The sequence below is a fragment of the Lipomyces tetrasporus genome (assembly GCF_029532465.1).
Source record: "Lipomyces tetrasporus strain NRRL Y-64009 chromosome Unknown POJ06scaffold_4, whole genome shotgun sequence".
NCBI lineage: Eukaryota > Fungi > Ascomycota > Lipomycetes > Lipomycetales > Lipomycetaceae > Lipomyces > Lipomyces tetrasporus.
In genome coordinates, this window is record NW_026611599.1 from 1223193 (window position 1) to 1247299 (window position 24107).

At 47.0% G+C, this 24107-nt stretch overlaps 14 protein-coding genes across 14 annotated transcripts; 8 read left to right on the forward strand and 6 right to left on the reverse strand.

Moving 5' to 3' along the window:
- Positions 1-117: 117 nt before the first annotated feature.
- POJ06DRAFT_251211 (Fcf2 pre-rRNA processing-domain-containing protein) lies at positions 118-1220 on the reverse strand. The gene is made up of 3 exons (XM_056187363.1): positions 1012-1220; positions 793-955; positions 118-565 (listed from the first exon to the last, which is right to left on the reverse strand). The coding sequence occupies exons 1-3, from the start codon at positions 1155-1157 to the stop codon at positions 197-199; spliced, it is 678 nt and encodes a 225-aa protein (XP_056044782.1). The 5' UTR covers positions 1158-1220; the 3' UTR covers positions 118-196.
- Positions 1221-1379: 159 nt separating this feature from the next.
- POJ06DRAFT_251212 (histone-fold-containing protein) lies at positions 1380-2203 on the forward strand. Its single transcript, XM_056187364.1, has 2 exons — positions 1380-1739; positions 1795-2203. The coding sequence occupies exons 1-2, from the start codon at positions 1431-1433 to the stop codon at positions 2041-2043; spliced, it is 558 nt and encodes a 185-aa protein (XP_056044783.1). The 5' UTR covers positions 1380-1430; the 3' UTR covers positions 2044-2203.
- POJ06DRAFT_251216 (uncharacterized protein) lies at positions 2204-4379 on the reverse strand. The gene is made up of 5 exons (XM_056187365.1): positions 4198-4379; positions 4051-4130; positions 3841-3976; positions 2620-3779; positions 2204-2562 (listed from the first exon to the last, which is right to left on the reverse strand). The coding sequence occupies exons 1-5, from the start codon at positions 4322-4324 to the stop codon at positions 2536-2538; spliced, it is 1530 nt and encodes a 509-aa protein (XP_056044784.1). The 5' UTR covers positions 4325-4379; the 3' UTR covers positions 2204-2535.
- A 615-nt stretch (positions 4380-4994) lies between these two features.
- On the reverse strand, positions 4995-7791 carry POJ06DRAFT_94876 (uncharacterized protein). The gene is made up of 5 exons (XM_056191790.1): positions 7330-7791; positions 6335-7273; positions 6185-6284; positions 5384-6134; positions 4995-5322 (listed from the first exon to the last, which is right to left on the reverse strand). Exons 1-5 carry the CDS (start codon positions 7565-7567, stop codon positions 5008-5010), a joined length of 2343 nt encoding a protein of 780 aa, XP_056044785.1. The 5' UTR covers positions 7568-7791; the 3' UTR covers positions 4995-5007.
- A 34-nt stretch (positions 7792-7825) lies between these two features.
- POJ06DRAFT_94844 (signal recognition particle, SRP9/SRP14 subunit) lies at positions 7826-8617 on the forward strand. Its single transcript, XM_056191789.1, has 3 exons — positions 7826-8043; positions 8111-8183; positions 8245-8617. The coding sequence occupies exons 1-3, from the start codon at positions 8011-8013 to the stop codon at positions 8532-8534; spliced, it is 396 nt and encodes a 131-aa protein (XP_056044786.1). The 5' UTR covers positions 7826-8010; the 3' UTR covers positions 8535-8617.
- An 832-nt stretch (positions 8618-9449) lies between these two features.
- POJ06DRAFT_251224 (inheritance of peroxisomes protein 1-domain-containing protein) lies at positions 9450-11369 on the forward strand. Its single transcript, XM_056187366.1, has 4 exons — positions 9450-9813; positions 9868-9954; positions 10018-10101; positions 10153-11369. Exons 1-4 carry the CDS (start codon positions 9569-9571, stop codon positions 11105-11107), a joined length of 1371 nt encoding a protein of 456 aa, XP_056044787.1. The 5' UTR covers positions 9450-9568; the 3' UTR covers positions 11108-11369.
- Positions 11370-11472: 103 nt separating this feature from the next.
- POJ06DRAFT_251226 (uncharacterized protein) lies at positions 11473-13892 on the forward strand. The gene is made up of 9 exons (XM_056187367.1): positions 11473-11948; positions 12014-12110; positions 12163-12194; positions 12248-12300; positions 12349-12709; positions 12759-12822; positions 12878-12886; positions 12954-12983; positions 13036-13892. Exons 1-9 carry the CDS (start codon positions 11497-11499, stop codon positions 13837-13839), a joined length of 1902 nt encoding a protein of 633 aa, XP_056044788.1. The 5' UTR covers positions 11473-11496; the 3' UTR covers positions 13840-13892.
- A 153-nt stretch (positions 13893-14045) lies between these two features.
- Positions 14046-14721, forward strand: POJ06DRAFT_267495 (uncharacterized protein; the record flags this gene model as incomplete). The annotated part of the gene is made up of 3 exons (XM_056189248.1): positions 14046-14073; positions 14133-14349; positions 14403-14721. 3 exons carry the CDS (start codon positions 14046-14048, stop codon positions 14719-14721), a joined length of 564 nt encoding a protein of 187 aa, XP_056044789.1.
- A 916-nt stretch (positions 14722-15637) lies between these two features.
- Positions 15638-16925, forward strand: POJ06DRAFT_251232 (uncharacterized protein). The gene is made up of 3 exons (XM_056187368.1): positions 15638-15764; positions 15847-16409; positions 16464-16925. The coding sequence occupies exons 2-3, from the start codon at positions 16079-16081 to the stop codon at positions 16526-16528; spliced, it is 396 nt and encodes a 131-aa protein (XP_056044790.1). The 5' UTR covers positions 15638-15764; positions 15847-16078; the 3' UTR covers positions 16529-16925.
- POJ06DRAFT_251234 (uncharacterized protein) lies at positions 16926-18549 on the reverse strand. The gene is made up of 4 exons (XM_056187369.1): positions 18334-18549; positions 17996-18277; positions 17861-17949; positions 16926-17804 (listed from the first exon to the last, which is right to left on the reverse strand). The coding sequence occupies exons 1-4, from the start codon at positions 18398-18400 to the stop codon at positions 17016-17018; spliced, it is 1227 nt and encodes a 408-aa protein (XP_056044791.1). The 5' UTR covers positions 18401-18549; the 3' UTR covers positions 16926-17015.
- A 129-nt stretch (positions 18550-18678) lies between these two features.
- POJ06DRAFT_251238 (uncharacterized protein) lies at positions 18679-19598 on the forward strand. Its single transcript, XM_056187370.1, has 4 exons — positions 18679-18842; positions 18932-18992; positions 19067-19196; positions 19289-19598. The coding sequence occupies exons 1-4, from the start codon at positions 18798-18800 to the stop codon at positions 19392-19394; spliced, it is 342 nt and encodes a 113-aa protein (XP_056044792.1). The 5' UTR covers positions 18679-18797; the 3' UTR covers positions 19395-19598.
- Positions 19599-19706: 108 nt separating this feature from the next.
- On the forward strand, positions 19707-21603 carry POJ06DRAFT_251239 (uncharacterized protein). The gene is made up of 4 exons (XM_056187371.1): positions 19707-19949; positions 20008-20616; positions 20668-21015; positions 21069-21603. The coding sequence occupies exons 1-4, from the start codon at positions 19886-19888 to the stop codon at positions 21146-21148; spliced, it is 1101 nt and encodes a 366-aa protein (XP_056044793.1). The 5' UTR covers positions 19707-19885; the 3' UTR covers positions 21149-21603.
- Positions 20927-22172, reverse strand: POJ06DRAFT_95046 (tyrosine phosphatase-like protein). The gene is made up of 3 exons (XM_056191791.1): positions 21562-22172; positions 21368-21507; positions 20927-21303 (listed from the first exon to the last, which is right to left on the reverse strand). Exons 1-3 carry the CDS (start codon positions 22011-22013, stop codon positions 21224-21226), a joined length of 672 nt encoding a protein of 223 aa, XP_056044794.1. The 5' UTR covers positions 22014-22172; the 3' UTR covers positions 20927-21223.
- Positions 22173-22282: 110 nt separating this feature from the next.
- On the reverse strand, positions 22283-24077 carry POJ06DRAFT_251242 (uncharacterized protein). The gene has a single exon (XM_056187372.1). The coding sequence runs from the start codon at positions 23857-23859 to the stop codon at positions 22492-22494; it is 1368 nt and encodes a 455-aa protein (XP_056044795.1). The 5' UTR covers positions 23860-24077; the 3' UTR covers positions 22283-22491.
- Positions 24078-24107: the final 30 nt, after the last annotated feature.

Genomic DNA, 24107 nt, shown 5'->3' on the forward strand with positions numbered 1-24107 from the left:
CAACAAAGCATGCGATGCCTTTTAGTAGATAGGCTGCAATGAGCAATAAGTCATCATTAGTATTATGACTTTAAGCCTCGGCTAGAAACTTGTGATATTTAGACGCATAGTCAATACTATTGTACACTATCATACAGACTACACCATATAAATTGCAAACCCAAATAAGCCATCATAAGCCCAACCATATGCCAAGTTAACGCCTATTCCTTTTCCGTTTGATGCTCTTATAAAACTGTCTTCCGCCTGAAGTTTTGACGGTCTGAATCTCATCGTACTTTCTCTTGAAATACATCTTAGCCTTTTCATCCGCTAGAATTTCGTCGGCCAAGGTCTGCTTTCTTTCCTTCTTCTTCAAGCGACTCGAGAAGTACTCAGTCGGACTTTCCACAATCGTGCCGGTTTGGAAATACTTCGGAATTTCCTTTTCCTTCTCTTGTCGATAATGTCGCTTAGGGTCAAGCACATTTCGCAGCTTCAATAATTGCATATCTCGTTTGACAGTTGGTGTGAGTTCAGTTCTAGGCATGTGGAACCACTTCTCGCCAGCGGTGGCTTCTTTCGCCTGCGCGAAACATTGTCAGCAGCGGCACTAGTCAAGACTGAACCAATCGACAAATTAAACCTCATCATTTAAATAGTAAGAAGATCAGGGTAACTATGACAAAAAGGTAATAATCACAGAAATTGCGACGTAGAACGGTAGATTCCACGCACTTCATGTGCAAAAGTTTTTTCATCATTTCAAACTGATGATACGTTATGTCCATGGCAGCTGATAAAATAACATACCTCTTTAAGTTCCTGCTTTATCTTGATAGGATCAACGATCCTCCTAAATGGCAATTTATTCGACAGTATGCTACTTGCCAGGGCTGTTGAATTCAAACGTATAACGCCAGATTCTTTCGCCAAGTAGTTTTGAGCATCAATACTTGGGGCAAGTTTCGGCAATCTGATTAATTATTAGCAAAAGAGACTATGAGGATGGCGTCAAAATACTGTGTGCACCGTTTCAAAACTGCAGTCTCGTCTTCAATGTCCACATCCCCCGTTGCCGATGTCAACTCATCATCGGCGAGTTCCAGAAAGGAGCTGTCTCCAAAAGTCGACTTCTGATCCTTCTTCATCTTGGAGTTCACTGCAGGTGACGCCATTGACTGCAGCCCTCATCAGAATTTGGCGCAGGCAGAAGCTTATGATAGTTCGGTAAAAAATTATCTGCTGATTGAGGCGGTCCCAGAAATATTTTCCCTCATAGAATAAGGTTTTCTGGCCAGTGTGCTTGAACTTTGCGCCATATATGTCAGTCTGTAGTTGTACGTGTAAGCTTCGATGAGCAACTCCCAAGAAGCGCAGCAATCTCATCGAATGTTGTCGACGCATACTGTACTACTACTTTCTTTGTCAGTGCCTCATTTCAGTACTCAATGGATTCAGGAATATATTCTCCTCCTCAAAATAATCAGCAGTCACAGCAGCCACAGCAACAACAGCAGCAAGTTCAGTATGACCTGATCTTGGAGTCTGGCGGACATTACGGTGCTTCGGCCGCCGTGGCAGCTTCAGGCGGTGCTCCGGCTCCGACCTTTGTGGGCGGCGCCTTCGCAAATGTCGCGCAGGGTTTAACTGGTCAATATCGCAATATCATGATGTCATACTGGCAAGAGACCATTAATAACATTGAGAGAGACGAACATGAATTCAAGATTCATCAGCTTCCGCTGGCGCGGATAAAGGTGAGTCAGTTTACCTGAACTTGAGGCGACCGTAAGTAACTCCAGGTATCTACAGAAAGTCATGAAAGCCGACGAAGATGTTAAGATGATTTCTGCCGAAGCTCCGATATTGTTTGCCAAAGGGTGTGACATTTTCATAACCGAATTGACGATGCGCGCATGGATACATGCTGAAGAGAATAAGCGGCGAACTTTGCAAAGGTCCGATATCGCAAATGCTCTTCAGAAATCGGATATGTTTGACTTCCTAATTGACATCGTACCGCGAGAAGAAGCCGTTTCCGCGCCACGAAAGTCGTCTTAGTGGGATCCGTATTGGCTTGGATGGCGTTTGTGGACCTAAAAGTTTAGAGATGCAGTCGTGCTTCTCGTGTTGTGATCGGATTTAGTAAATTTGTACAATATCTTGTAACATTAGTGATTTATTTTGATGTGTTCCGTTAGATTGCGTGTTGCTAATGCTATTGATTGGATTCCACTTTCACAGTAACGTGTAGACTGACCTAAATACTCCGAAATGCCATTCATCCATCCATAGTAGTAAACTGATTCTGTATTCGAATGTTTTGTCTACTACGTGGTGCTGTTTCATGCCAACAAATGCTAGGGTCTCAGCTTGAAATTATGTTGAAATAATGGAATACAACGAAGAAAAACTGCATCAAATTCTATTGATTCATTATCTACGCCACTATTCAAACATCGTCATTAATCGAATTGTACTCGGCTTAATTCGATTTCGCTGTAACGGTACATGCATATCTCTGCTTTTGCCGGTTATATGAACACAAAATGCTTAGAAGTGGATGGCCTTTGAGTAAGTCTAGAAACGACGGTTAGAATGTCGGGCACGTTGTACTATGACCGTTACGGAACTTACAGCCATGGCAGCCTCCTTGAAAGCCTCGGCTAGTGTTGGATGAGCGTGGCAAGTGCGAGCAATGTCTTCTGAGCTTGCACCGTACTCGATGGCGAGGGCACCCTCGGCAATCATCTCACCGGCGTTGGGGCCTAAAATGTGAATTCCTAAAATGCGGTCGGTCTCCTTGTCGGCAATGATCTTGACCCATCCCTCAGTATCTAAGTTGGTTTTCGCTCGTGAGTTAGCAGCGAATGGGAACTTGCCAACATTGTAAGGTTTTCCGGTGGCTTTGACCTGCTCCTCGGTCATACCAACCCAAGCGACTTCAGGGAATGTGTACATGACAGAGGGGATTACACCATAGTTAACGTGTCCGTGGCCGAGCTTGATGTACTCCGCAGCTGCAATACCCTCTTCCTCAGCCTTGTGGGCAAGCATAGCACCAAATGTTACGTCCCCGATGACCCGGATATGAGAATGCTTGGTTCGGTACTCCTGGTCAATCACCAATCGTCCTCGTTCGTCGACATCCAAGTCGATGTTCTCGAGGCCAAGACCCTCCGTGTATGGACGACGGCCGATAGCAACAAGGACAACATCGGCATCCAAAGACTCCTCCTTTCCACCCTTGGCGGCATCAACCTTGACCTTAACGGTCTCTCCCTCAATCTCAGCGCCCAAGACCTTCGTGCTGAGTTTGAACTTCAGGCCCTGCTTAGCAAGAGACCGCTGAGTGAGCTTCGAGATTTCCGCATCCATGCCTGCACCGATAGCGTTCTGAAACTCAACAACAGTTACTTCAGTGCCCAATCGCGACCAGACGGAGCCAAGTTCAAGACCAATAATACCACCGCCGATGACGACCATCTTTTTGGGAACTTTCTCGAGAGCAATAGCTCCAGTAGAGGTGACAATCTTCTTTTCGTCAATGGCCAGGCCGGGGAATGGAGTAGCTTCTGAACCAGTAGCGATAATGATGTTCTTAGCCTTCAGAAGAGCGTCAGGCTCACCTGGATTGCCCTTAACTTCGATCTCGTTCGGGCCAAGGATCTTTCCAGCTCCTTTGAAGTAGTCAACCTTATTTTGCTTGAAAAGCAACTCAACACCACGGGTTAGACCAGTAACGGCATCGTCCTTCGCCTTGAGAAACTGCTCAATGTTCAGCTTTACATCGCCGACTAAACTACGAGGTTAGAGTAACCCAGTCGAGATATAATACATACTACAGCAGATACGCACCATCAATTCCTCTTTTCTTGGTGTCATGAAGGATCTGGTGGTACAAATGTGAGTTGTTCAAGAGAGATTTTGAAGGAATACATCCAACGTTAAGGCAAGTACCGCCGGGAGGTCCTCGCTTGTCAATGCAAGCAGTCTACAGGTGATGTATTAGCAATCTAAGCAAGAATCGGTAACTGCCAAGGAATTTCCCGCGCGTCATTGTCATACCTTCAGACCCAGCTGAGCCGCTTTTATAGCAGCGACATATCCTCCAGGTCCCGCACCAATAACAACAACATCGTGCTCGGCTATTGCAAACTGTTAAACCAAAACCGCAAAGTAAGAGAGCCATTGCAGACAACCAAGAACACCTACATTCAGTAGCGAGTCCCCGGTGGAACTGGACTACGAAAGGCGAGTGCGCGGAAACGGCAACTTTGGTAGCAGACTGGGCTAACCGCCAGGTCGACGATCGCGACAACGGGGCAAGCGATTTCAGCATTTCGTTAAAGAAATTGAAGTGGTGATTGGGGGCGAGGGATGGCGAAGAATATAAGTTGTCGGAAAAGGCATGACTGGCGCGTTGATGCGGTTGGGCAACCAGACAGGGCGAGGTTAGGGCAACTAAACGGCGTTTCTCACTGGCAGGCTTCCGGATCGGCCGCAGTGTGCGTATTCTGGAGACCGCCCACCAGATCCTGCGATTTCCGAAATACTCGTGCGCCCCATCGGAAACGGCGTAAATGTTGGTATTGCTTTACGTGAGTGTACTTTTGGTAGCAGACCACCCGCCGTAAACCATCATTGCAGCTAATGATCTATGCAACAAAAATGCACGAATGGTTTACTACAGCGGTCTACCTTTCGCTGTTTGCTTAGCTATTCTGATTCCTTCGGATCAATGAGGGCAGTCATCCGACAGTACATCGGATACCTGCAGGATGCTCAGCGCAATTTACAAAGTGAGATTAATAATCATCACGTTGACAGTCAGTTTTGGTCACGAGGATCAGTTTGATGTACTTGTTATTATTCAATCAGACTCTACATCTTTGGGCCATGGAACAGGCGAGTCGATATTTGTAAATGTTGCTGCGGAGTACGCAGTTCATCAGTACTTGCTCACCTACTATCGAGTACTGTTACACTACAGAGTATAATCGTGAATCATAGATAACTTATATCTTACAAATCCGAAGCAGCGAGCCGTTCTATCGAATCGCATGTGGTGTCAATTCCCCATTTAGTCGTTTCGTTGATCTTCGCCGACTCGGACACATTCATTTTCTTCGTCTTTAAACGAGTCTTGAGGAAAAATTCAATGCCCTTTAGTAGGACGGCGTTATCTTTGACCTTGATGACGAGCTGAATCAGAGCCTTTTCTCCTGCGAGACGATCTTTCTGTCGTGAGCTTCGAAGGCGGATATGACTGAATAGTGACAAGAAAAATACCTGCAGGAATTCTTGAAGCTCTTCTGTGCATGTTAAAAAGTTTATATTCTATAGCCGTTTCTGTCAGTGCCGGTCTCTTCAGAATGAAAAATGTACCTGACAACATTACCTTAAATATATCAAGTGCCATACGACCTTCTCCAACGATTACGGCGTAGAATTTGGCATAGTTCTTAGTCTTCCGAGCTCTTGTTTTGTCGTCATCTTCGCCCCGACTCATAAATCGGATGTCATGATTATCCTTGTCGCTATGATCTTCGCTTTCTTCGTCGTCCAGACTCCCATCCAGCTGCTTGATGAAGTCCCATAAGCTAAACTGAAACGTCTTCTTCATTGAATGTTGCTTGCATAACAAAGACGCCAGGTAGGCGTAAAATGGATTGAATGCCTTCTCATAACCACAGCAATGCAGTATCACTCTTGGGATTTCCCGTTCCTGCGTTCTCTTCAACTTAAGTTTCATCAGTCTGTCGTTCGCGTCCACGTAATCTTCACTGCCCATGATAGCAACAAAAATAGCTCGCCGGACGTCCGTATTCATTCGTTGTTGACGTGCCAGTGCTAACCAATCAGGTTCCGCTGTATCTAGGATATCCTTCACGGCCGCAACATCTACATCCAAGTCCTTCTTCGCAATTCCGCTGTCGCCCGACCATGCAGCACCGACAAGCCACCACTTGCCCTTTGTCTCGATATTTCGGATATCTTCCAGAGTTACACGAAGTGGTTCCACCATTTTAGGAATATTTCCTAGGTACTTTTTCATACGTGTGATAGATTCGAATGTAGTGGTCGAATTCTGCTTCAGCCTGTTGTTCTTCCATGTACTCACAGTCTCGATCAAAAATTTAGTTCGCGGACTAATACTGATTACTACAAGCGCAGAGAACGTAAAAATAAAGCGAATTACCTTAAGCTTTGCGAAGGAATTTTCTGCACCGCTTGCTGTAGCATGGCAATAATATCCTTCAAAGACGTAGGATCGTCGTGCCGGAGTTGACCACCAGAGTCTAGGTACTTTAGCTAAATGTAACCATGGCTTTCGTCCAAAGTAACTTACTCTGGATAAGTTTAAGAAGCAGCTCCGTATGCAACTCCGTGATATTCTTAAGGAACAATCGGATAAAGTCGTAGATCAGTCCACATCCAACGACCTGGAAAGTATAAAGTTGGCTGAGAAGTACCATTAGATTCGTACATTCCTTTCCCTGTTCGGGGTCATTGTAATGCCTGTCAAAATTCTCCACCAGTGTCTGGAGGAAGTAGGCGCCGAAATCGACACCAATATGCTTATACAGGGACGCAATCAAAGCACCATAGACCACCACAAAGTTATCCAACATGGCAGCCTTCTGCGCAGTCATATCGACTATTATAGAGGTGATCGTCGCACTCATACTCTGTCGTGAATGGTTCAGGAACATTTGCTGCAATTCGTTGACTATTGACGCAATGTTCGCTTCTGACAGTTTGTTCACAAGACTCTGGCATTGACGTTTTAGTTTAATCATCTGTTCGGATTGGTTCGCAGAGCTCTCTAACTGCTTTTTCCTTAGTGATGGTGGTATATACCTGCCTGAGGTATTAGCTGCTACTGGTGGCACGTAGGGGTTCTCTCTCTTCTGTGCATCATCCCCTCTCGCCAACCCAACCTCGTCCGATAGTTCTTCAACAGCATGATTGTGATTTTCGTCCTTGTCGAGCGCCGTCACGTCTTGCTCACCATCGATGATGTCTTCTTCGTCATCCTCCTCCGTAGTAGTTTCACTTTCTTCCTCTTCGTCGTCTAGCTCTAGATCCCCGTCTTTGTCTCCCGGTATTCCATCGACAGCATCGCTGTTAATCGACTCGTCGTCATCCTCGAAATCAAATCCGCCGTCATTTTCTTCGTAGACGCCAATTTCTTCACGGCCAGATTCTGCCTTCCCTCCTCTTTTGCTCTTCGGCTCCAACCCAGACAAATCGTCTAAAACGTCTAAATCAAGACCTTCCGTCAAGTCTAAATGACAAATCAGCAACGGTTTGCATACATGCTCAACTTCGGTTGGTACTCACCGTCCAGGCCATCATTACCTTTTGGCAACCTGCCGTTCTTAATCCCAAGCTTCTTAGCATAGTACAGTATATCATCTTCGTCGCGTTTAGCTAGTGGAGAGCCGTCAGTGTGTTTGCGGTCGCTTAGTTTCTGCCGTTTGTTGTTATGACGGTTGTTGATTGGGGCCGGTGGGGTACGCGGTTCATGCCGATCGCGCTGAGAGGGAAGAATATGCTTTGCTCTTTTCGATCGAGGCATCTCTCTAGAATTCAATCGATTTCTATCAAAGCACGCAGTGCATGACGAATGCAAAATGGGCTATCGACGTCGATTGAAAAAGATCCCGTCGTTCAAAAATATTGGGACTTATTCAGATTGACAATGGAAAATTTGGCGGTGCCAATCAATTTGAATTACCCCTGTATAACTGTTCACCCGCTAGTCATTTAACGCTTGCGATTTTAAGACCGTCAGGAACCACGAATTGGCGGCCTAACAAGCCACAGAAAGTTCGGTGCACATTGTAGGGCATGCCCTAACTCCTGTGCCGACTTAGGCCATACGGCCAGCCGAATGCCGAATGTCGCACTACATTTTTGAAGGAGAGTACAAAGTACCAAAGCCTCAATCTGTGTAATTATGGGAAAGCGGTTAACACGATAACTAACACCAATATTTGCGAATTTAGTCATCAATTCACAATGGACACAAAAGCACGGTTATCAAACGACGAGGTATGCAAAATCTGACTTTGTCGTCATGTGGTTACGACTGCAGTGATGCTGACATTAGAGCCATTAGTTCCTGTTAAAAGTAGGAGAATTGTTTACAAAGCAGCAAGAATCAGGGACTGTTTTCCTGCAACAAAAGAGGTGTAAGTCCCATTCTACTTGCTAATTCCAAGTTAAATCTAGATGGCTAAATGATGAGATTAGTAACCGAATTCGATCCAGTCGAGAAAGAGCACAATCCCAGTCCAGGCAACTTCGCTGATATTTCGGCACAAGGCAAGAAGTATCCATTACTGTTCCGAGCATCGAATGGCGCATCTGACAAGAGCAAGAAAATAAAATACACTACCGTCGTGGAATCAGACAAATTAGAAGCGTTCTGGAATAAGTATGCAGATGTTGTCAAAGGCGGTGTTGCAGGGTTGAAGAAGAAGGATAAGAAGAAGACAAAAGGGAAAAAGAAGAAAGCGCCGGCAAAAGGTGTATCCAAATAGGCGATCTGGTTATCTGGTGTTTGCGTATGTTTTATGTATGGGTTCCATTATGTACACTAATCAGCATCGCTTATTACAATATCCGAGGATTTCGGTTTGTTGCACTGAAAGCAGTAAAGTTTATTTAGGAATCAGGCATGATAGCAAGAGATAGCAAGAGACATGCCTATACTTCTTGGGCCATTTGTATTTCATCATGCATACCCTCAGGTGGGCGTGGTAATGATAAGATATCACACTTGATGAAGTTGCTCCGAACATCTATAGTTGATCCATATGAAAAGGCAGCCGATATAATAAAGCCGCGATCTCTCAGAGATTGTAATTCTGGATCCGTTATCGTCGACAACATCTCTTCATGGGGTGAGGGCTTCTATAGTCTTGGGATTCATGGGAAGTCTGGGCGAAAACTCGACTTCTTTTTCGCAGAAACATTCGTCCTCGACAGTTGGTGAAAGTCTTCAGCGAAAATTACAAACTCATACAGTTAGTTACCGGCAATGTGTATACAATTTGCAAACCACATAATCAGGATAACTTTCCGAAACTGAGAATATCTTTCCGATATCGTCCTCAATAACGCGGTGAAGTTGTACGAAGACGCTTTTGTTGATATGACTGCAGCTAGCACCCGCACCGCCAACCATAGCTGCTGAGCTGAACGTTGAGCAGGATACCCATCGTCAGAATGTGACAGGGCACTTGGGTCCAGCTAACCAGCTTGAGAGTCAAGCTTCAAAGTAGTTTACAATACTGGTTTTCCGTTTCGCTTATGCGCTATGTTTATACCGTATGGCCGAAATCGGTCAAGAAAACTTCAGTGGATGTGGTTAGGGTCAATACAGTTGTCATGTAACCGTGTCGCGCTTGGCATGTGGCCGCAGGCGAAGATGTCTCGCCTCTCATCTCCAAGCTCGTATGTGCAGCGCACCAGCATTCCTTTGCACACTAGAACTACCGAAGTATACTACAGCGCCACACAGCGTGGTATTCTCATTTAGTTACGCGGAGAAGATTGCGGGAGGATTGAGAAAATGGAATGGAGTGGTGAAACGTCGCCTCGGTCTCCAAGGGACGCACTGCGACCGTTACCGAGCAGATCTACCAGGTCGACACCGCAAAACAATGGGCAAGGAATACAGTCTGAGTCGTCGGTCATATTGTTTCAATACCCTCGGGCGCGTATAGTAAGTTTTGCCACAACTGGGTCGAAAAATTCACGGTCGTTTCTGGAGCCGCCAGTTAGCCCGTCGACTTTGACAGAGCGGACAATAGCGAGAGGAAAGTCAAGTACTCGTTCAACTATCGCACTACATAACTAACCTAGCTGTGCAGGCGTATTTAAGTTATACAGAATTAAAGCACACAACAACACTTCCTTTCTTCAATGCGGTGACGTCGTGCATCCAATACTGAAAAGGTAAGTTTAAGTCTCATTGCAGATATCAGTCGAATTCGGGGGCACACTAATTTTGGCTCCCAGGTTACGATGCTGGAAAATTTCGCGAAATGAATTTATTCTGCCATTGCCCACTACCGACTCTTATTGGCGCATCGAAATCCAGTCGTACGTCCCTACATACGTTGCTCCATGCGACACCAGCTAACTATGTAACAGGTGTGACGACGACGTACTGTCGGTGCTTGAACACAAGTTAGCTGAGTCGTGCAGTATGTTGCGCTATGCAGTTCCAGATAGCACAGACGGTTCATGGACTATCGATAGCCGGGGGTTAACACTCAAAGATTCTCCGAGTTCGTCTATCGCGCTCCGCAATGCACGACTGGAGACATTGTGGAACACCAATAGTTCGCACAACCGAAGTAACGACAAGCTCACAGTTGTTAACAATCACAATACTCCCCAGATAGAGCTACATAGTAGCCCGGAAACCATACGGGCACGGGCACAGGATCTAAATAGTCGAAAGCGGCCTGTTAAGTGTTTGGATTCGATTTCGGTCAGACTGTTTACTAGTGATACTGTTGAGTCATCGCTGTCGCCGGGTTCTGAGTCGCAGTTTTCGTTCACGTCCGAGGAGGGATCGGAATCTTCGGGTGATGGCGAGAGCAATATGCGCGCTCAAGTGGAAGGATGTGGTAGCAAACAAGGAGCGACAACCGCAACAGACAACAATCGAGAGTGGCAAAGCACCACGGTACCAGAGTCGTTCGACGCAGTACAATCTGATGCCGACGTTGAAGTAAGGCAAGTGCCGATTCCATCGCGGGAGCCAGCGCAAGCTGGTGGGCACAAGCAGTCGGATGAAGTTCGGGGAAAGCGAGCATTGATTGTAAAACGTGAGTCCTCGGTCCAAGCTCGGTCGTTATCAAAGCCCCTCTACAGAAATGCACGGCATGCATTTGCCTCTAAGGACAGAAGGACGTGGGAGTCGAAGGAGATCAAATCGTGCAAACCTTTATATGTGATTCCGGCTGACAATGGTTGCAGCTGGGACATTGAATACGACTTCACTTTCCAGCCGTACGGTTTAAGGAGATCGTATACTTTCGAGTACAACAGAGTGGCTCAAGCGAACTATCGAGAAGCTGCCACCGCGCTGAGCATGTAGACTGTTAACCAGCATGAGGGTTCTATCAGTGGGCCTTCACTGGGATCTTTGTTTGTTGGACTGGGTTTGTATATTACCGGCTGTCGTTTGACCATAGGTTGTTGTATAGCAAACCGAGTTTCAGGTGCATCTGCCAGGTTATGGTTGTGGTTTACAAAGGAGTTTAGGCGTTGGCATTATTTATTTTCGTCTCGTAGCTGTTAAGTACTTCTACTCTGAATATAATACAGTTAATAACATCTCGGCTGGATGTATGGCGCGAAATGACGTAACAATGCACCAATTTAAAGTTTCGCGAAACGATCAAGGTTAATCCATGGCGCTGGAACCGTCCTGGTTGTGGAGAGCGTTTCGTCACATAGAGGTGCACGTATCGGCACTCATAACAGATGAGGACATATCTTCGTCCTTGCCTGCTATCAAGACTCACCATCACTAACTCCTGGTCGTTCATATTGCGCGGTTTCTCATCATCTAGCATGACGGTAGAGCAATTCGCTGGATTGTCCCTCAAGGACCTTCCTAAGTCACGTTCATTCACTTCTAAGCTCCCCGCCGACCCAGAAGTGCCGACACCGGAATCGTCTAGACTAGCGACAGCTGAGAATCCGAAGTTACTGCTTCCCCGAATTGTCAAAGATGGCCTGTTCGTGTATGTCAAACCTGATGTGCACGAGATGGCCAAGACTGAGATTCTGGCTGTGAGTCCAGCTGCGATGCGGGACTTGGGGCTGAAAATTGATGAGAAGGATACAGAGGAGTTTAAGGAGTTTGTTGTAGGGAATCGCGTTTTTGAGGAAGAATCGTACCCGTGGGCAGCACTTTATGGCGGCTGGCAATTGTGAGTATGAGCGAGGCGGAGCGAAAGGGTACGGTACGCGAGCGGTCGCTAATTGTGGGGTATAGTGGAGACTGGGCAGGTCAACTAGGCGATGGACGAGCGATTAGTGTGTTTGAGGGGACTAATCCAAGCACTGGAGTCCGCTACGAAGTGCAGTTGAAGGTGCGAGTCGTAGAAAACGCGTGGCTGATCGACTGACTGAGTACTGATGTAGGGTGCTGGTCGAACGCCCTTTTCCAGATTTGCGTGAGTCGGCATGTACTTGTTATTACTGATTATGGGTACTAATAATGGCTCAGGGACGGGCGGGCCGTGCTCAGATCAAGTATTAGAGAGTTCCTGGTGTCTGAAGGTAACATAAAACATGAAGCCTACTCTACCATTAACTGATGAAATACAGCACTTAATGCATTATCGATTCCAACCACACGGGCCCTTGCCCTCTCCTTCTTCACTAACGAAAAGGTCCTTCGCGAACGTATCGAGCCTCGCGCGATTGTGGCACGAATGGCTCAGTCATGGTTGCGGATCGGTAGTTTCGACATTCACCGGCTTCGCCAACAACGCGGGCTGTTAATTACGTTGGCAGATTATTGCATTGAAGAGGTTTTTGGCGGTGTTGAAAGGATTGTGGACGAAGCGAAGAAGTGTGGGTACGGTGATGCGTATGAGGGGTTGGATCGATACAGGATATTATATAAGGAGATCGTGAGACGGACGGCTGAGACGACTGCTTTATGGCAGGTATACGGATTTATGAAGTAAGCTCACCGATGCTCATGCCGTGAGTATGTGCTAACGTGACTTGAGTGGCGTCCTAAATACGGACAACATTTCCGTATGCGGCCTTTCATTGGACTACGGTCCATTCTCGGTAAGCTTCGCTTAAGTATGTTGATGTAGTGACTGTTGCTAACTCCTATCGGTAGTTCATGGATGTATGTTGTTGTTGTTGTTGTTGTTGTTGCAAAATGCGCTGTTAGTGAGCACCCTAACATAGAACAGACCTACGATCCATCCTTCACACCTAATCACGTACGTACCAAATCACAGCGTCTTCTCAAAGCCTCTGACTAACATTAGCCAGGATGACTACCTTCTGCGCTATAGCTACCGTAACACACCAACCATAATGTGGTGGAATCTCGTCCGACTAGGCGAAGACCTAGCCGAACTCTACGCTGTAGACGACCCGAGCTATCTCACGACAGACGACTACTTGTCCTCCGGAATCCCTGAGTCCAAGTTCGACGACTTCGTCACTAGAGCAGAAAATATTATTGAAGACGAAGGGGTATTCTATAAATCCGTGTTTGGGAAGCACTATGTAGCTGGATTTGGCAGACGGTTAGGATTATCGACGTGGAAAGGCACGGACAGGGACGAAATTATTGATAGTGCGCTTGAACTTATGAAAGTTCATAAGCTCAATTTTCAACACTTCTTTAGACGGCTGGGTAGGGTGAACATCTTTGGCGACGACGCGACCAGTGTTGATGGTATTGCGGCGGTGTTTCTGGCAGGGCAGAGAGGGATCGGGGTGCCCAGTACCGAGGAATCAAGTAAGGCCATTTACGAATGGCTTATGAATTCATACAAGGCCCGGTTAGAAGAGGAAGGCAGTACGGATGACGTAGCGAGGAAGAACAGAATTAATAGGGTTAATCCCAACTTTGTGCTGCGGAACTGGATTTTAGACGAAGTCATTGAGCGCGTCGAGAAGCGCGGGGATAGAAAGGTCTTGGATCATGTTTTGCATTTGGCATTGAATCCATTCGAAGAAGAGTGGATGGCGAAGGAGGACGACGCCGAGATATACAACGAGGAGCAGCGGTTTATCGGGGATGTCCCTCTGGAGGGACAAGGAATCATGTGCAGCTGTAGCTCATAACCCAGATATATTAGTGAATGTATTGATGTAGAGTACCCGGTAGAGTACCCGATCCTATACCCTAACCCAAAGAGAGGCGCGCTGTAAACCGCAATCTACCAAGCGGACACGTATTGCCAGAACTCGGTCCCGGCCAGGACCTGATATTAGTGACTGATGACTGGAGAAATCTGACTCATAACGCCTAACGAGCAATACCATGTGCGATGCCGCGACGAAACAACTTGTCATACTGTACGTGCGAATCTTGACAATTACCCACGCATAGCGTTTATTTACCAGCTCTTGATTAGCTGCGCACACTCCCACGTTCCTCCGCAGACTCCGGGGCGAGCTTCCACCAGAGCCCTCCGCTTCCACAAAGTATTCGGACGAAGTGTCAGGTGATAAAGCAAAGGACGTTGTTAGCGACGACGAAACAACCGTGCCCGAGTACATCTTCAAAGGCGAAACAATTACGAAAGTGGAATTTGAGGAGTTGCAAAATGGAAAGAGTATCGATGATATTAAGTCCGTTGACATTAGGATTTATTTGGCTTCTTCTCAGGCTAATATGGCTATAGAGCTGATCGATTAAGACGAGAGACTAAGGAGAAGGAACTAATACAGGCTCCAGATCAGACAGCTAGTTCGAAGCCGAGCGCGAATGTCTCAGAATTTGGAAGTAGGGCGGCGAAGCGAAAGTTTCCGGTTAAGATACGGCAGACGGATGGTTCAGATGAGGAGAATCATGAGGTTGCAACTGCCGCAAAGAGGAATAAATCAGTACCAGACGCGAAGAAGAAAGCTACGAAGGACGAGAGGAAGACGAACGGCGAAAAGAAGTCTGACAGAAGTAAAGTATCCCGCGTTCAACTGTCATTTGGCGATGACGATGAATAAGGATTAGTACCAAATCTATAGCAGGATCCGAACTTATGATTTGTAACGCCCGTTATTATTGGCCCAACATTTGTCGACTAGGACGAAGAGGACAAGTTTCTGGGCCTATGTATTCAGAGAAGACCATGCCTCAGATATTACCATAATGAGCGTACATCATCGATCATCTGCAAGCCAAGGTGACAGTTGTGATTGCTGTGACTTGTGGCGCCTGCTTATTCATGACCGTCGACACCTGTCCTTATGTTTAGCGGGTGCATTCCAGTTCAATGGCGTTGTGGAGCATGCATGCGGCGCGAAGACCATGTAGATATATATATAGCAACGGAATATGCAGTGAACGAACTACTATTTCTGGAAGCCCCTGGCCCTACTATTTGTGGGCTAACTACATGCAGAGCGAGGTTGATCAAAAATTAAACGCGAATAAATTACAGGGCGGCGCGGGCTTTTAGGTCTCGCGCTAACCCAGTTAACGCGCCGTATGCATAGATCGTCGGAATATTTGTGAGGCCATCAGATGCGGTAACATAGCAACTACGGCAACTGTCATGGAGGCACTACGGGTAGTCGCATTTGGAGGCATGAAACGCGGAGTCGCGCGCGCAGTTCTAAACACCATAACGGCCTAGAAGTAATATTAAGATCAATGGTTGTCAAGGCAACGGCACTTGTAGCACGGGACCTCAACCAAAGCGAAACGCGGGCGGTTAATGCCCTGTTGGGCGATGGTCACGGGCTTAATGCCAACACAGCACCGACTGTGTGTATCATTAGCATAGCGACATGGCTGATCCTGTCACAATCCCCTGTGGCCACCCAACAGATGACTCAGCAGCGCGTAGTAACTTAGTGCACGTCGATAGTGGCCCGTCCGGGTTAGTTCTGTCGACCACCTGCCGAACTGAAATATGAAAGTGTAAAAAATTTTCACAGAGCCACCCGTTAACGGATCGACGACGCAATGGCGGGAGTCGGCTAAGTGGCAGAAACGCGGCACGCGCAAATCCGCCTGCTACGCTCCCCAACTGAGGGATTGTGAGGTACCGTAGCTTTGTGTGTGCCCGTGCGCGTGTGGCTTTGTACCGCTACTGGTTTCCGTATACTCACTCCATTGCCCAGCAGACTTCCCCCCGCGCCCAACCGTACACAGTCGCTATATAATTGCTCTCGCCATTCCATTCCAATGCTCGCGTCCTTGTCCATCCAAACCGCTGCTGTATACTGGTCCAATCAACCGTTCCGTGCCTCCCAAGACATTCTCACAAGTTGGGTCTGCCTGCCGGCTGGCTCGTGATCGCTTCCTCGATCTCGCTTGTCTCGATTACGTCGGGCCATTCAGCATTTGGTCGGCATTATGTATCTGCCGCTTCCGACTGCCAGCATTTTCTTCCGATCGCAAACCACGTCGGGCGCGTCTGAAAACGGTAGCGAGAACGCAACGTCGAAGTCGAAGTCGTCAGGTCGATCTCGCAGAAGCTCAAGATCCGGCCGGAGTCCAAGCGTGGTCGAAAAGCGAGACCAGAGTCGAAACCCGTCGGCGTCGTCGTCGTCTGGCCAAATGCAGACGTCATACTTTATGTCCGAATCACGAATAGCAGGTTCGGGGATGCAGGAAGAAAGAGTGTATCTCGTTGCGGCATGTAGACGTAACGGGTGTTGCCTAAATCTGATATCTGAGCAAGATGGTAGGCCCGCATGCGTTACTTTGTTACAGTGAATGGGTACTGATTGTTGATTAGGCGAATATATTTCGTTTCCATCTCTCGATATGTCTGATAACATCGACGACCGTGACGCTCGCTAATGACGCCGATCGCAGCTCAACGTTGATGATCTATAAACATTAATTGCACGACGGCTGTTGCTATTTAGCTAGTTCACTACGATCGCTTGACCGTATATCAGCATAGACCTCTCTTTTTGGATCATAATTTTAACGGCCCGGGGTCAAGGCGTTTGTTTATCTTTCTCTTTGTATATACAACGTGCCCTCGTTATATCTTTATATCTTTAGTCGGATTTTTTAAATTGTATATTTTTACACGTTACTCTTGACGAAATAACTTGGGTTTCTTTACTACGGAGTTCCGCTTGGGTTATCAGTGTAACGGATTGCAACTGCGTGACAAGCTAGTCTGGAATAGCGAATAACGAATGTGGAAAGTAAAGTATGCTATTGAATTCAATAACACAATTAGTTATATCCCTAATCCCAAATTTGAACCAAAAAAAAACTCCAAAAGAGCATAAAAACGCCTACTATGACTTTGATGGCAAAAAGTGAAGTAAAACTACATAGATTTCCAGATTCTTTCGACTTTACTGACCTTGCTAACAGCATCTCCGCCACAACATTGCGCGATACTGTTGCACACAGAAAATGCTTCGACGACCTTCTTGTCATCTATAAACACCTTTGCAATGGAAAAACGGTCGCATGACGCAATTCCTTTCAATAGTCGGGTACTTCGGTCAAGAAATTCGTCTATGGCTCTATGTTCCAAATCTTGTCCTGCGAAAATAATAGCATCCAGAAACGTCTCGATAAAATCTCCCTCGATGCCGCCACGGCCAAAGATAGCGGGTAGTTGCTGCGGGGGGATATTGTTGAAAAAGTACGTCAGTACGTTCGAACGTTCGCTGGCGGGTCGACGGATGAGTTGGGTTACATCATAAAGATTTGGCGTGCGTGGGAATGACTTCGGCAAGACTGTATGTCGTTGAAATCCGTTCGTATGCGCATTGGATGATGCAGCTAGTGCTGGAGCATGCGCCGCTGTTGTTGGTGAGTCTGTCACTTGTGGTGCCAACTTTTGAGAAACAACTGGAGCAGCTACTGGTGCTGGTTTCGGTGCCGATGTCGTTGGCAAGTTTCTAAAAGGCGGCTCCGGACCAGGACCTGACGCTGGGGGTGTAAAAACAAATTCTTTCGGTAACGAGTCCACTATCTGGATGGGGATACTCCTTCGGTTCGCTGAGATTGACTCTGTAATCTTTGGAGCAGTCGTCACCTGAGGTGTCGTAGTCTTGGCTGGCTGCTTGGTCGTTACATTGGGTTTTGCCATTCCTCGGGAATTTCGCTTGGCTTGTGTATCAGTACATATTCTTTCCGTAGCAAAATTACCATAAAGCATACTTCCTGCTTCTTCAATTCCCATGCTAAAGCGTTCAAATCTTTCTTCACGGATTTATTTTCCGGATCAAGGTTCAATGCTCTCTCCCAGTCTAAATTATCAGCGCAATTTCTTCAACACCACCGCGGAAACCATACCCATCTTAGCCTGTGTCAAATTCCCTTGCGCCTTTCTCGCAACACCGCGTCGGTACAGCAACTTCACTCCAGCCTTCGCGTTCGGCACGTTATCATCTGCCAATTGCCCCATCATGACCAGTGCCAGATTACAGTCCGTCTCCGCCGCGGTCCAGTTCTTCAATTGTAGATGGCATGCCGCCCGGTTTGACAGAAAAATAGGTTCAGCTGGATCTGCTTTTATAGCTTGCGTGTAATAATCGAGTGCAGCCTTAAAATTTTTCTTGCCGAATGCGGTGTTTCCTTCGCAAGTCCCGTTAGTAAATGACTCGACGTGGCATGCGAATGATAGTATATACCTTTCGCCTTAAGATCGTTGGCTTTGGCCTTGGCTTCAGGCGACGGCGATATGTCCGGCATTGTCATTAGTCACTCTTATAATTATGTATACTGCATCAAAGATCCGATAGTCGCGCGTATCAACACTCGATTCACCCAATTAATGCCGCAGCAAATACTCTGCATACCGCTGTTGCAAGGCATTTGAGGGAGGGCAATTGAAGATCACGTCTCCGAGAAAACGGTGTGACGCTTTCGTTTACACTTTTTGTGCGCAGTTGTTGTCACGCTTGAACTGTAATCGGCACGGAGATGGATTACGAGGCGGCGGAAAGGGTTTTAAGATTGATGCTCACAAAACACCACTTAACTGCTTCAACTCACAGTAGTTATCTCAACTAGCCAAGTTGCGGAATATCTATACCTTATATCGTCTTCTTTTTCGAATATATTATACTTCTGATTTAACTCTTGTGACGGCGAAATGGGATCTATCGGAATTCCGATCAAGCTCTTGAACGAGTCACAAGTACGAACTCCATCATTATATTTCGTTGGCTACTAGCATCCGCTGGCTGTAGTGTTTGTTATAGGCGTATGCTAATCGATGCGATCTAGGGACATATCGTCACCTTGGAACTTACTTCTGGACAAACATACCGCGGGAAGCTCTCAGAAGGTCAGTCGTCGCCGTCGTTCCTGAGAATTGACTTCGTCTTATAGCGTGACTGGACCGATTTAACGAGTATATAGTCGAGGATAACATGAACTGCCAGCTGCGTGATATCACGGTTACCGCTCGAGACGGTCGCGTGTCACATTTAGAACAAGTTTACATCCGCGGATCCCATGTTCGGTTTATCATCGTGCCAGACATGTTACGGTACGTCTCTCTCGTCTAATGTTCATCATTCCTCTCTGAATCTCCGCATATGGTCCAATAAATGGCAAAAGTTACTAACCGTGGCCTTCTAGAAACGCACCAATGTTCAAATCAAAAAGTCTAAAGGGCAAAGGCGTCGGTCTCGCCCGCGGCAAGGCTACCGTTCAGAGAGCCGCCAAGGTCCAGAAAACGAGGTAATCTGGGTCCTTATTTATTTTTGCCAAATCATACCTTCTTTGGTTTGTAATTATACGCTCTTGGGGTTTGTTGATTTTGTCAGGCTTTCCCGGTTAAGTATTTGTCAGTTTGTCTTTTAAATGTGCTATTGTAGGCTGTGGTTTTGTTATGTGCATTTCGCTATGTAAATTAGTCTTAGAGCCCGTATATAAATTAACAGGAATTAAATATGCATTTTCGTGTATCGATGTCGTGGTATTATTTTGGTCGGCCCTGACCGTTATTGACTGCCGACAATAGGAGATTGTCTATCAAAGGTTCGCGTGTTCCCAACTTGCTCCCTAAAACCGGGGTTAGCTTAGCATTCACAACGAACGATCTTACACGTAATAGGTCGATTAGTGAACTGGTATATTATCATTTCCAGCGAAGGACTCATAGAAGTATAGCTTTTCACCAGAAAGGTCAGTTCATCAGCTAGCCTCTTCGATCAGCACAACGGATACACTATCATGACCAGCAAACGCATTCTCGTCCTTGGACCGCCAAAATCGGGCAAATTCACACTCCTCAGAGGTACTTCCGTTACTTATCAAACAAGTGCAGCATCTCTAAGACTAACATTTTGTATCAGAATTAACGGGATCAACACCAACACCAACACCGACCATCGACACGACCTCAACGTTGACCGCCCCTGAGACCCCGACTGCGAGCGGACTTGCCCGTTCTACACACGCAGGTCTCTCCCACACGCTCAACCTCTCAACTAGATACTTTGAAATTGAAATCCCAATGTGGATAGACGAATACGACGACAGCTCTGACGATACGGGAATCAAAGCCTGGGCAACCTCGTTTTCTTCCGCAGACGCGCACGAAGTCGTGTCCGCACTTGGCGCCATCATATTCACGTTTCGAAAACCGGAGACGGGAGAGGCGTATGCCGATGTGAAGAGCAAGGTTGAAAAGGAGGTTGGGATTATTCATGACACTCTGATTTCGCACTACAAAAGCCGCAACGCTGAGGGACCGGAAGTTGAAGACGAGTTTGACGACGTCATTGATTGGGACGGGATTTGTTTAGCTGTCGCAATTTCGCCAGCGACTACGAAGACGTTGTCGAGTGATGATAAGGATAGAGTGAGTATCCAGTTGGATCCCGAGGAATGGGAGACATTGTTACAACCATTTGGATTCGAATTTATCGACATTGAGCAAACAGGCCGAAACGATTATGGAGGTACGATTTGCTAAGTCATACTATCCTCGGATCATAGCTGATGCAGTGTAGAACTTCTCGGTCTTGCAAGAATAAAAGAAGCACTGGAAACGTTTAGCTGGGACGCATCTGCCTTGGAGACTGCCGCACGACAACGTGGAATAATAGAAGGCTATGACCAGTACGACAGCGACGGACCACACGTCAGGCTCGGCGACGATGACGGCGAACTCGACAGCGACGGATTTGACCAAGAGTTGCGAGAAATGCAGCTCGAAATGGCAGCATTACATTTTGCTGTAGATAGTTCTGAGCAGCAAAGAGATCGTAGCGAGGAGCAAGATGGCGAGCCGAAACCGCTTCCTGAATCTGATATTGACGAGTTGGAGCGGACTATGTTAAGAATGAAGCAAGTTAGAGGTGCGTCCTGGTGATTGTTGTTGATATTGCAAGTATTAATTTCCGCTATACAGAACAAGGCAAAGGTCTTCCCCTCGAAGAGCGGAAGAAGCTTGCGGATAAGCTGGCGGAAGATCTCCTCCGGTTATTATAGATAGCATATATTTACACTTGACATCTCGGCTCTAGTCTAAGTTTGCACGGTATGCGAATACTGCCGGGCAGTAGTTTACTCTTCCCTGCGTTTGCCGAGATTCTTGAAGACGCGGCGGCGCTGCTTCAACATATGAGAGAACATAGTATAGAACCCTGTTCTCTGTCAGCATTCATTGGACAGGGAATGGAATATAAGCGCGTAGCTAAAGGAACCTACCAGGGACATATACGAGCATAATGACCTTAAGTAAGAGTGCGTAATACTCATTGAGCTCCGTCGCGTCGCCGAGGGAAGCATAAATGACAAGCAGCTCACTGGCAACGCCAGTAGGATAGAGGACGAAGAACGTGTTGTACCTTAAGAATATCAACCACGGATCAAAACAATTACTATTCACCAACTATATTTACCGTAGCCAAGTCAACCACTGCGGAGTGTTTCCCTGGATATTGTAAGCATAGAACGCGTATCTGATGATTTCGGTAACGCTCCAACTGAGCAACATGGTCGAATATGCAATCGTAGTAGCACCCGACTCCGGAAACAAATACACAACTCCCCAGACAAGCAATATCCGCGACGCAACCTGGATCACTGTCGTCATGACCGGCGACCGGACAAACCCAACTACGCTATGCACGACTTCTAGTAGCGCGCCAGTTTGAACCCATTTCGTGAAATCCGCATTTCCCTCTGCTACGTTCTCGGGACCGAGCAGATATAAGATAAGGATTACTCTCAAAAGCACAGCGCCCCAAAAGAATGCTGATATAACATTGTACTCAAGAAGGTAAAAATTCTTGACGCTCAGTTTCTTTGTTGGATTGGACCTGTCAGGCTTCGACGATCTATTTCCGTCCATTCTGCTGTACAACCGGTTCTGAAGGTGAATCACAGCTTCTATGGGAGCGTGGTATCGATCGACGATAGACGGAATACTAGATCAATCCGGAAACTTGAGGTAATCCCTCTATGTCGTTCAAAGTAGTGACCACGAGCTTTCCGCGTCCATTAGGGATCATTTCGCGCTCCTCTTGACTCCTGAATTTGTAGCACTCAACAAACCTAAAATCTTTTACTTAACTCATTATTACCCGTGTCATTAATGTTCCTGAATAGCCAGTCCAGACGAATTTTGAAAAATATATACAAGCTTTATTTGAGAAAATGTCCTATGTATATACAATTACAAGAAATTAAAAGGCGGATACGCTCGGATACGCCCAACAAACCAACTTTAGCAGAGGCCATGCACAAAACTACTTCGCCTAGAAATGCAACGACGAATATAAACACTTCCAAGGATAAAATATTCACAGAATAACCGCAACTGGACTACTCTATGCGAAAAGCTCAAACATGCCTCTTGCACCGGTGAGGTTCTGCTTACATCCAGGTACAACACATATCCCAACGCTTTGCTTCCGACCGCGCCGAACTTTCCGGTACTTCGCGGCACATTTACCGCAATAAACGTGTCCGCACTTTCCAGCCCAAATTGTTCTATCAATATCCCTTGCCTTTGGACTTGACCCCTCGTCTTCGTCTTCGTCTTTTCGGACTTCCTGAGATGGTTTCGAAGGTGCACCAAGAATGTGATTGCAATCAGGACACACCAACCTTGTGCCCGAACTAATCATTCTTGTATATCCCTTCCGCGGTGGCGCGACAGCAGGCTTTGTAACATTTACCCGCGTCTCCTCAGCGCGTCGTCGCAACGCCATTGCCTCCGCTGCTGCCATCCCCGCCGCCACCTCCGCGGCCTCAGCTAAGTAGTCGACGTCAAAATTGTCAATCGACCAATCATGACCATCATCAAATGCTCCATAATCTAGATGCGGCCGCACAAACGCGCGTGGCGCGCCATCGAGGAATCCTTCCTGTAACCGATCTAACTGCTCAATGTCTGCTCTTGCCCTCGGTCGAGCGGATGGGAAATATCCGTAAATCTGCTGAGTTGCACTTGCTCGAGGGGGGAATACCGGAAGGAGCACTCGAGTGTGGCCACGTGAAGATCGTCGAGTGGTGACAACTGCCGCTCGTCGAGTCATATGGTCTCCAAATCCACCACCTACACCGACAGTTGTTCTAGTCGGTTGCTCGCTCCGTGGCGTAAGATCTGGTCGACTGGCCATTGTGTCCAGATCTAGCACTCCGACTGCAGATGGACTCCGTGCAGAGCGCCTATTCGGTGATGGATTGTGGTGGGGGCCTAGTCTCAAGAAAGGGCTGCCTTCTGCTACTGGAATCGGTGTCCGAGCGAGCCGTCGGTACCGCGGTAACGGCTCGACTCGCCGTCGTGTAAAAGTAATGGCAATGTCGTCTTCATTGTCCTCATGGCCGTTCATATTCGATGGCTGGAGCGTCCGTAGATCACCGTTGAACCGAAAAGCAGTTTCTTCTGCCTCTACTCCGCCATCTGGGAGCTCATCCACATCAATCACCTCTGTCTGGTGCGTAGAAGCCGTGGTCACAGACTGGGCCCCCCGGCTTGCCGACTCTATTGATGGACGTATATTGCTTCCCTGTATGCCCGACTGCTGTGGTATCGGTGTGCTCGTGACCCGGGGTGGCCAAGACAGATCTCCTATAAATCCGCCACATCGACGAGCAGCTGCCGCTTCAGAAGAAGCTGGAGATGTGTCGGGGCTGTCTGTTAAGTCGATTACACCCGCTGCGTTTGCCACTACTGGTCCAGTAGGCCCCATTGTAGGTAAAAATCATAACCAAAGGGTGTCCGAGAACTTCAACAGGGACAAATGCTTTGCGTTTCTAAGAGCAAGGCATGTTAGTGCAACGTTTCGGTAATGGGATTAGGAGTCAGTCTATCATACCGCTTGCAAAGTGATGCTCTAAATATTCAAATACGTAACAGATACGAATTCCATATAAATAGACTAAAGACGTAAAATATGAGTTGGAAAACTCTCCAATTAAATGAGATACCCGGTTCGAC

What these genes read in the sequence shown, in the direction of transcription:
- POJ06DRAFT_251216 (XM_056187365.1), bottom strand. Translation starts at nt 4,324, where the DNA reads ATGCTGAAATCGCTTGCCCCGTTGTCGCGATCGTCGACCTGGCGGTTA. An exon ending in CAAGAAAAGAGGAATTGATG is followed by an intron (nt 3,780 to 3,840) that starts GTGCGTATCTGC and finishes CTCGTAGTTTAG; the next exon opens with TCGGCGATGTAAAGCTGAAC. An exon ending in TCAAGGAGGCTGCCATGGCT is followed by an intron (nt 2,563 to 2,619) that starts GTAAGTTCCGTA and finishes CGTCGTTTCTAG; the next exon opens with ACTTACTCAAAGGCCATCCA.
- POJ06DRAFT_251238 (XM_056187370.1), top strand. Translation starts at nt 18,798, where the DNA reads ATGGGATCTATCGGAATTCCGATCAAGCTCTTGAACGAGTCACAA. An exon ending in AGCTCTTGAACGAGTCACAA is followed by an intron (nt 18,843 to 18,931) that starts GTACGAACTCCA and finishes GATGCGATCTAG; the next exon opens with GGACATATCGTCACCTTGGA. An exon ending in CCGCGGGAAGCTCTCAGAAG is followed by an intron (nt 18,993 to 19,066) that starts GTCAGTCGTCGC and finishes ACGAGTATATAG; the next exon opens with TCGAGGATAACATGAACTGC.
- POJ06DRAFT_95046 (XM_056191791.1), bottom strand. Translation starts at nt 22,013, where the DNA reads ATGGACGGAAATAGATCGTCGAAGCCTGACAGGTCCAATCCAACAAAG. An exon ending in CAGTGGTTGACTTGGCTACG is followed by an intron (nt 21,508 to 21,561) that starts GTAAATATAGTT and finishes GATATTCTTAAG; the next exon opens with GTACAACACGTTCTTCGTCC. An exon ending in TATGCTCGTATATGTCCCTG is followed by an intron (nt 21,304 to 21,367) that starts GTAGGTTCCTTT and finishes GACAGAGAACAG; the next exon opens with GGTTCTATACTATGTTCTCT.
- POJ06DRAFT_251211 (XM_056187363.1), bottom strand. Translation starts at nt 1,157, where the DNA reads ATGGCGTCACCTGCAGTGAACTCCAAGATGAAGAAGGATCAGAAGTCG. An exon ending in GAGACTGCAGTTTTGAAACG is followed by an intron (nt 956 to 1,011) that starts GTGCACACAGTA and finishes ATAATTAATCAG; the next exon opens with ATTGCCGAAACTTGCCCCAA. An exon ending in TAAAGCAGGAACTTAAAGAG is followed by an intron (nt 566 to 792) that starts GTATGTTATTTT and finishes TGTTTCGCGCAG; the next exon opens with GCGAAAGAAGCCACCGCTGG.
- POJ06DRAFT_251232 (XM_056187368.1), top strand. Translation starts at nt 16,079, where the DNA reads ATGTATCTGCCGCTTCCGACTGCCAGCATTTTCTTCCGATCGCAAACC. An exon ending in TCTGATATCTGAGCAAGATG is followed by an intron (nt 16,410 to 16,463) that starts GTAGGCCCGCAT and finishes ATTGTTGATTAG; the next exon opens with GCGAATATATTTCGTTTCCA.
- POJ06DRAFT_251239 (XM_056187371.1), top strand. Translation starts at nt 19,886, where the DNA reads ATGACCAGCAAACGCATTCTCGTCCTTGGACCGCCAAAATCGGGCAAA. An exon ending in AGGCCGAAACGATTATGGAG is followed by an intron (nt 20,617 to 20,667) that starts GTACGATTTGCT and finishes GATGCAGTGTAG; the next exon opens with AACTTCTCGGTCTTGCAAGA. An exon ending in AAGAATGAAGCAAGTTAGAG is followed by an intron (nt 21,016 to 21,068) that starts GTGCGTCCTGGT and finishes TCCGCTATACAG; the next exon opens with AACAAGGCAAAGGTCTTCCC.
- POJ06DRAFT_94844 (XM_056191789.1), top strand. Translation starts at nt 8,011, where the DNA reads ATGGACACAAAAGCACGGTTATCAAACGACGAG. An exon ending in CACGGTTATCAAACGACGAG is followed by an intron (nt 8,044 to 8,110) that starts GTATGCAAAATC and finishes TAGAGCCATTAG; the next exon opens with TTCCTGTTAAAAGTAGGAGA. An exon ending in TTTCCTGCAACAAAAGAGGT is followed by an intron (nt 8,184 to 8,244) that starts GTAAGTCCCATT and finishes TGATGAGATTAG; the next exon opens with TAACCGAATTCGATCCAGTC.
- POJ06DRAFT_251242 (XM_056187372.1), bottom strand. Translation starts at nt 23,859, where the DNA reads ATGGGGCCTACTGGACCAGTAGTGGCAAACGCAGCGGGTGTAATCGAC.
- POJ06DRAFT_251226 (XM_056187367.1), top strand. Translation starts at nt 11,497, where the DNA reads ATGAGGACATATCTTCGTCCTTGCCTGCTATCAAGACTCACCATCACT. An exon ending in GCTACGAAGTGCAGTTGAAG is followed by an intron (nt 12,111 to 12,162) that starts GTGCGAGTCGTA and finishes GTACTGATGTAG; the next exon opens with GGTGCTGGTCGAACGCCCTT. An exon ending in CATCCTTCACACCTAATCAC is followed by an intron (nt 12,984 to 13,035) that starts GTACGTACCAAA and finishes AACATTAGCCAG; the next exon opens with GATGACTACCTTCTGCGCTA.
- POJ06DRAFT_251224 (XM_056187366.1), top strand. Translation starts at nt 9,569, where the DNA reads ATGGAATGGAGTGGTGAAACGTCGCCTCGGTCTCCAAGGGACGCACTG. An exon ending in GTGCATCCAATACTGAAAAG is followed by an intron (nt 9,955 to 10,017) that starts GTAAGTTTAAGT and finishes TTTGGCTCCCAG; the next exon opens with GTTACGATGCTGGAAAATTT. An exon ending in TGGCGCATCGAAATCCAGTC is followed by an intron (nt 10,102 to 10,152) that starts GTACGTCCCTAC and finishes ACTATGTAACAG; the next exon opens with GTGTGACGACGACGTACTGT.
- POJ06DRAFT_94876 (XM_056191790.1), bottom strand. Translation starts at nt 7,567, where the DNA reads ATGCCTCGATCGAAAAGAGCAAAGCATATTCTTCCCTCTCAGCGCGAT. An exon ending in ATTCCTTCGCAAAGCTTAAG is followed by an intron (nt 6,135 to 6,184) that starts GTAATTCGCTTT and finishes AATCAGTATTAG; the next exon opens with TCCGCGAACTAAATTTTTGA. An exon ending in TGGCACTTGATATATTTAAG is followed by an intron (nt 5,323 to 5,383) that starts GTAATGTTGTCA and finishes AAACGGCTATAG; the next exon opens with AATATAAACTTTTTAACATG.
- POJ06DRAFT_251234 (XM_056187369.1), bottom strand. Translation starts at nt 18,400, where the DNA reads ATGACAATGCCGGACATATCGCCGTCGCCTGAAGCCAAGGCCAAAGCC. An exon ending in TTTGACACAGGCTAAGATGG is followed by an intron (nt 17,950 to 17,995) that starts GTATGGTTTCCG and finishes CTGATAATTTAG; the next exon opens with ACTGGGAGAGAGCATTGAAC. An exon ending in GGGAATTGAAGAAGCAGGAA is followed by an intron (nt 17,805 to 17,860) that starts GTATGCTTTATG and finishes ACACAAGCCAAG; the next exon opens with CGAAATTCCCGAGGAATGGC.
- POJ06DRAFT_251212 (XM_056187364.1), top strand. Translation starts at nt 1,431, where the DNA reads ATGGATTCAGGAATATATTCTCCTCCTCAAAATAATCAGCAGTCACAG. An exon ending in TTCCGCTGGCGCGGATAAAG is followed by an intron (nt 1,740 to 1,794) that starts GTGAGTCAGTTT and finishes AGGTATCTACAG; the next exon opens with AAAGTCATGAAAGCCGACGA.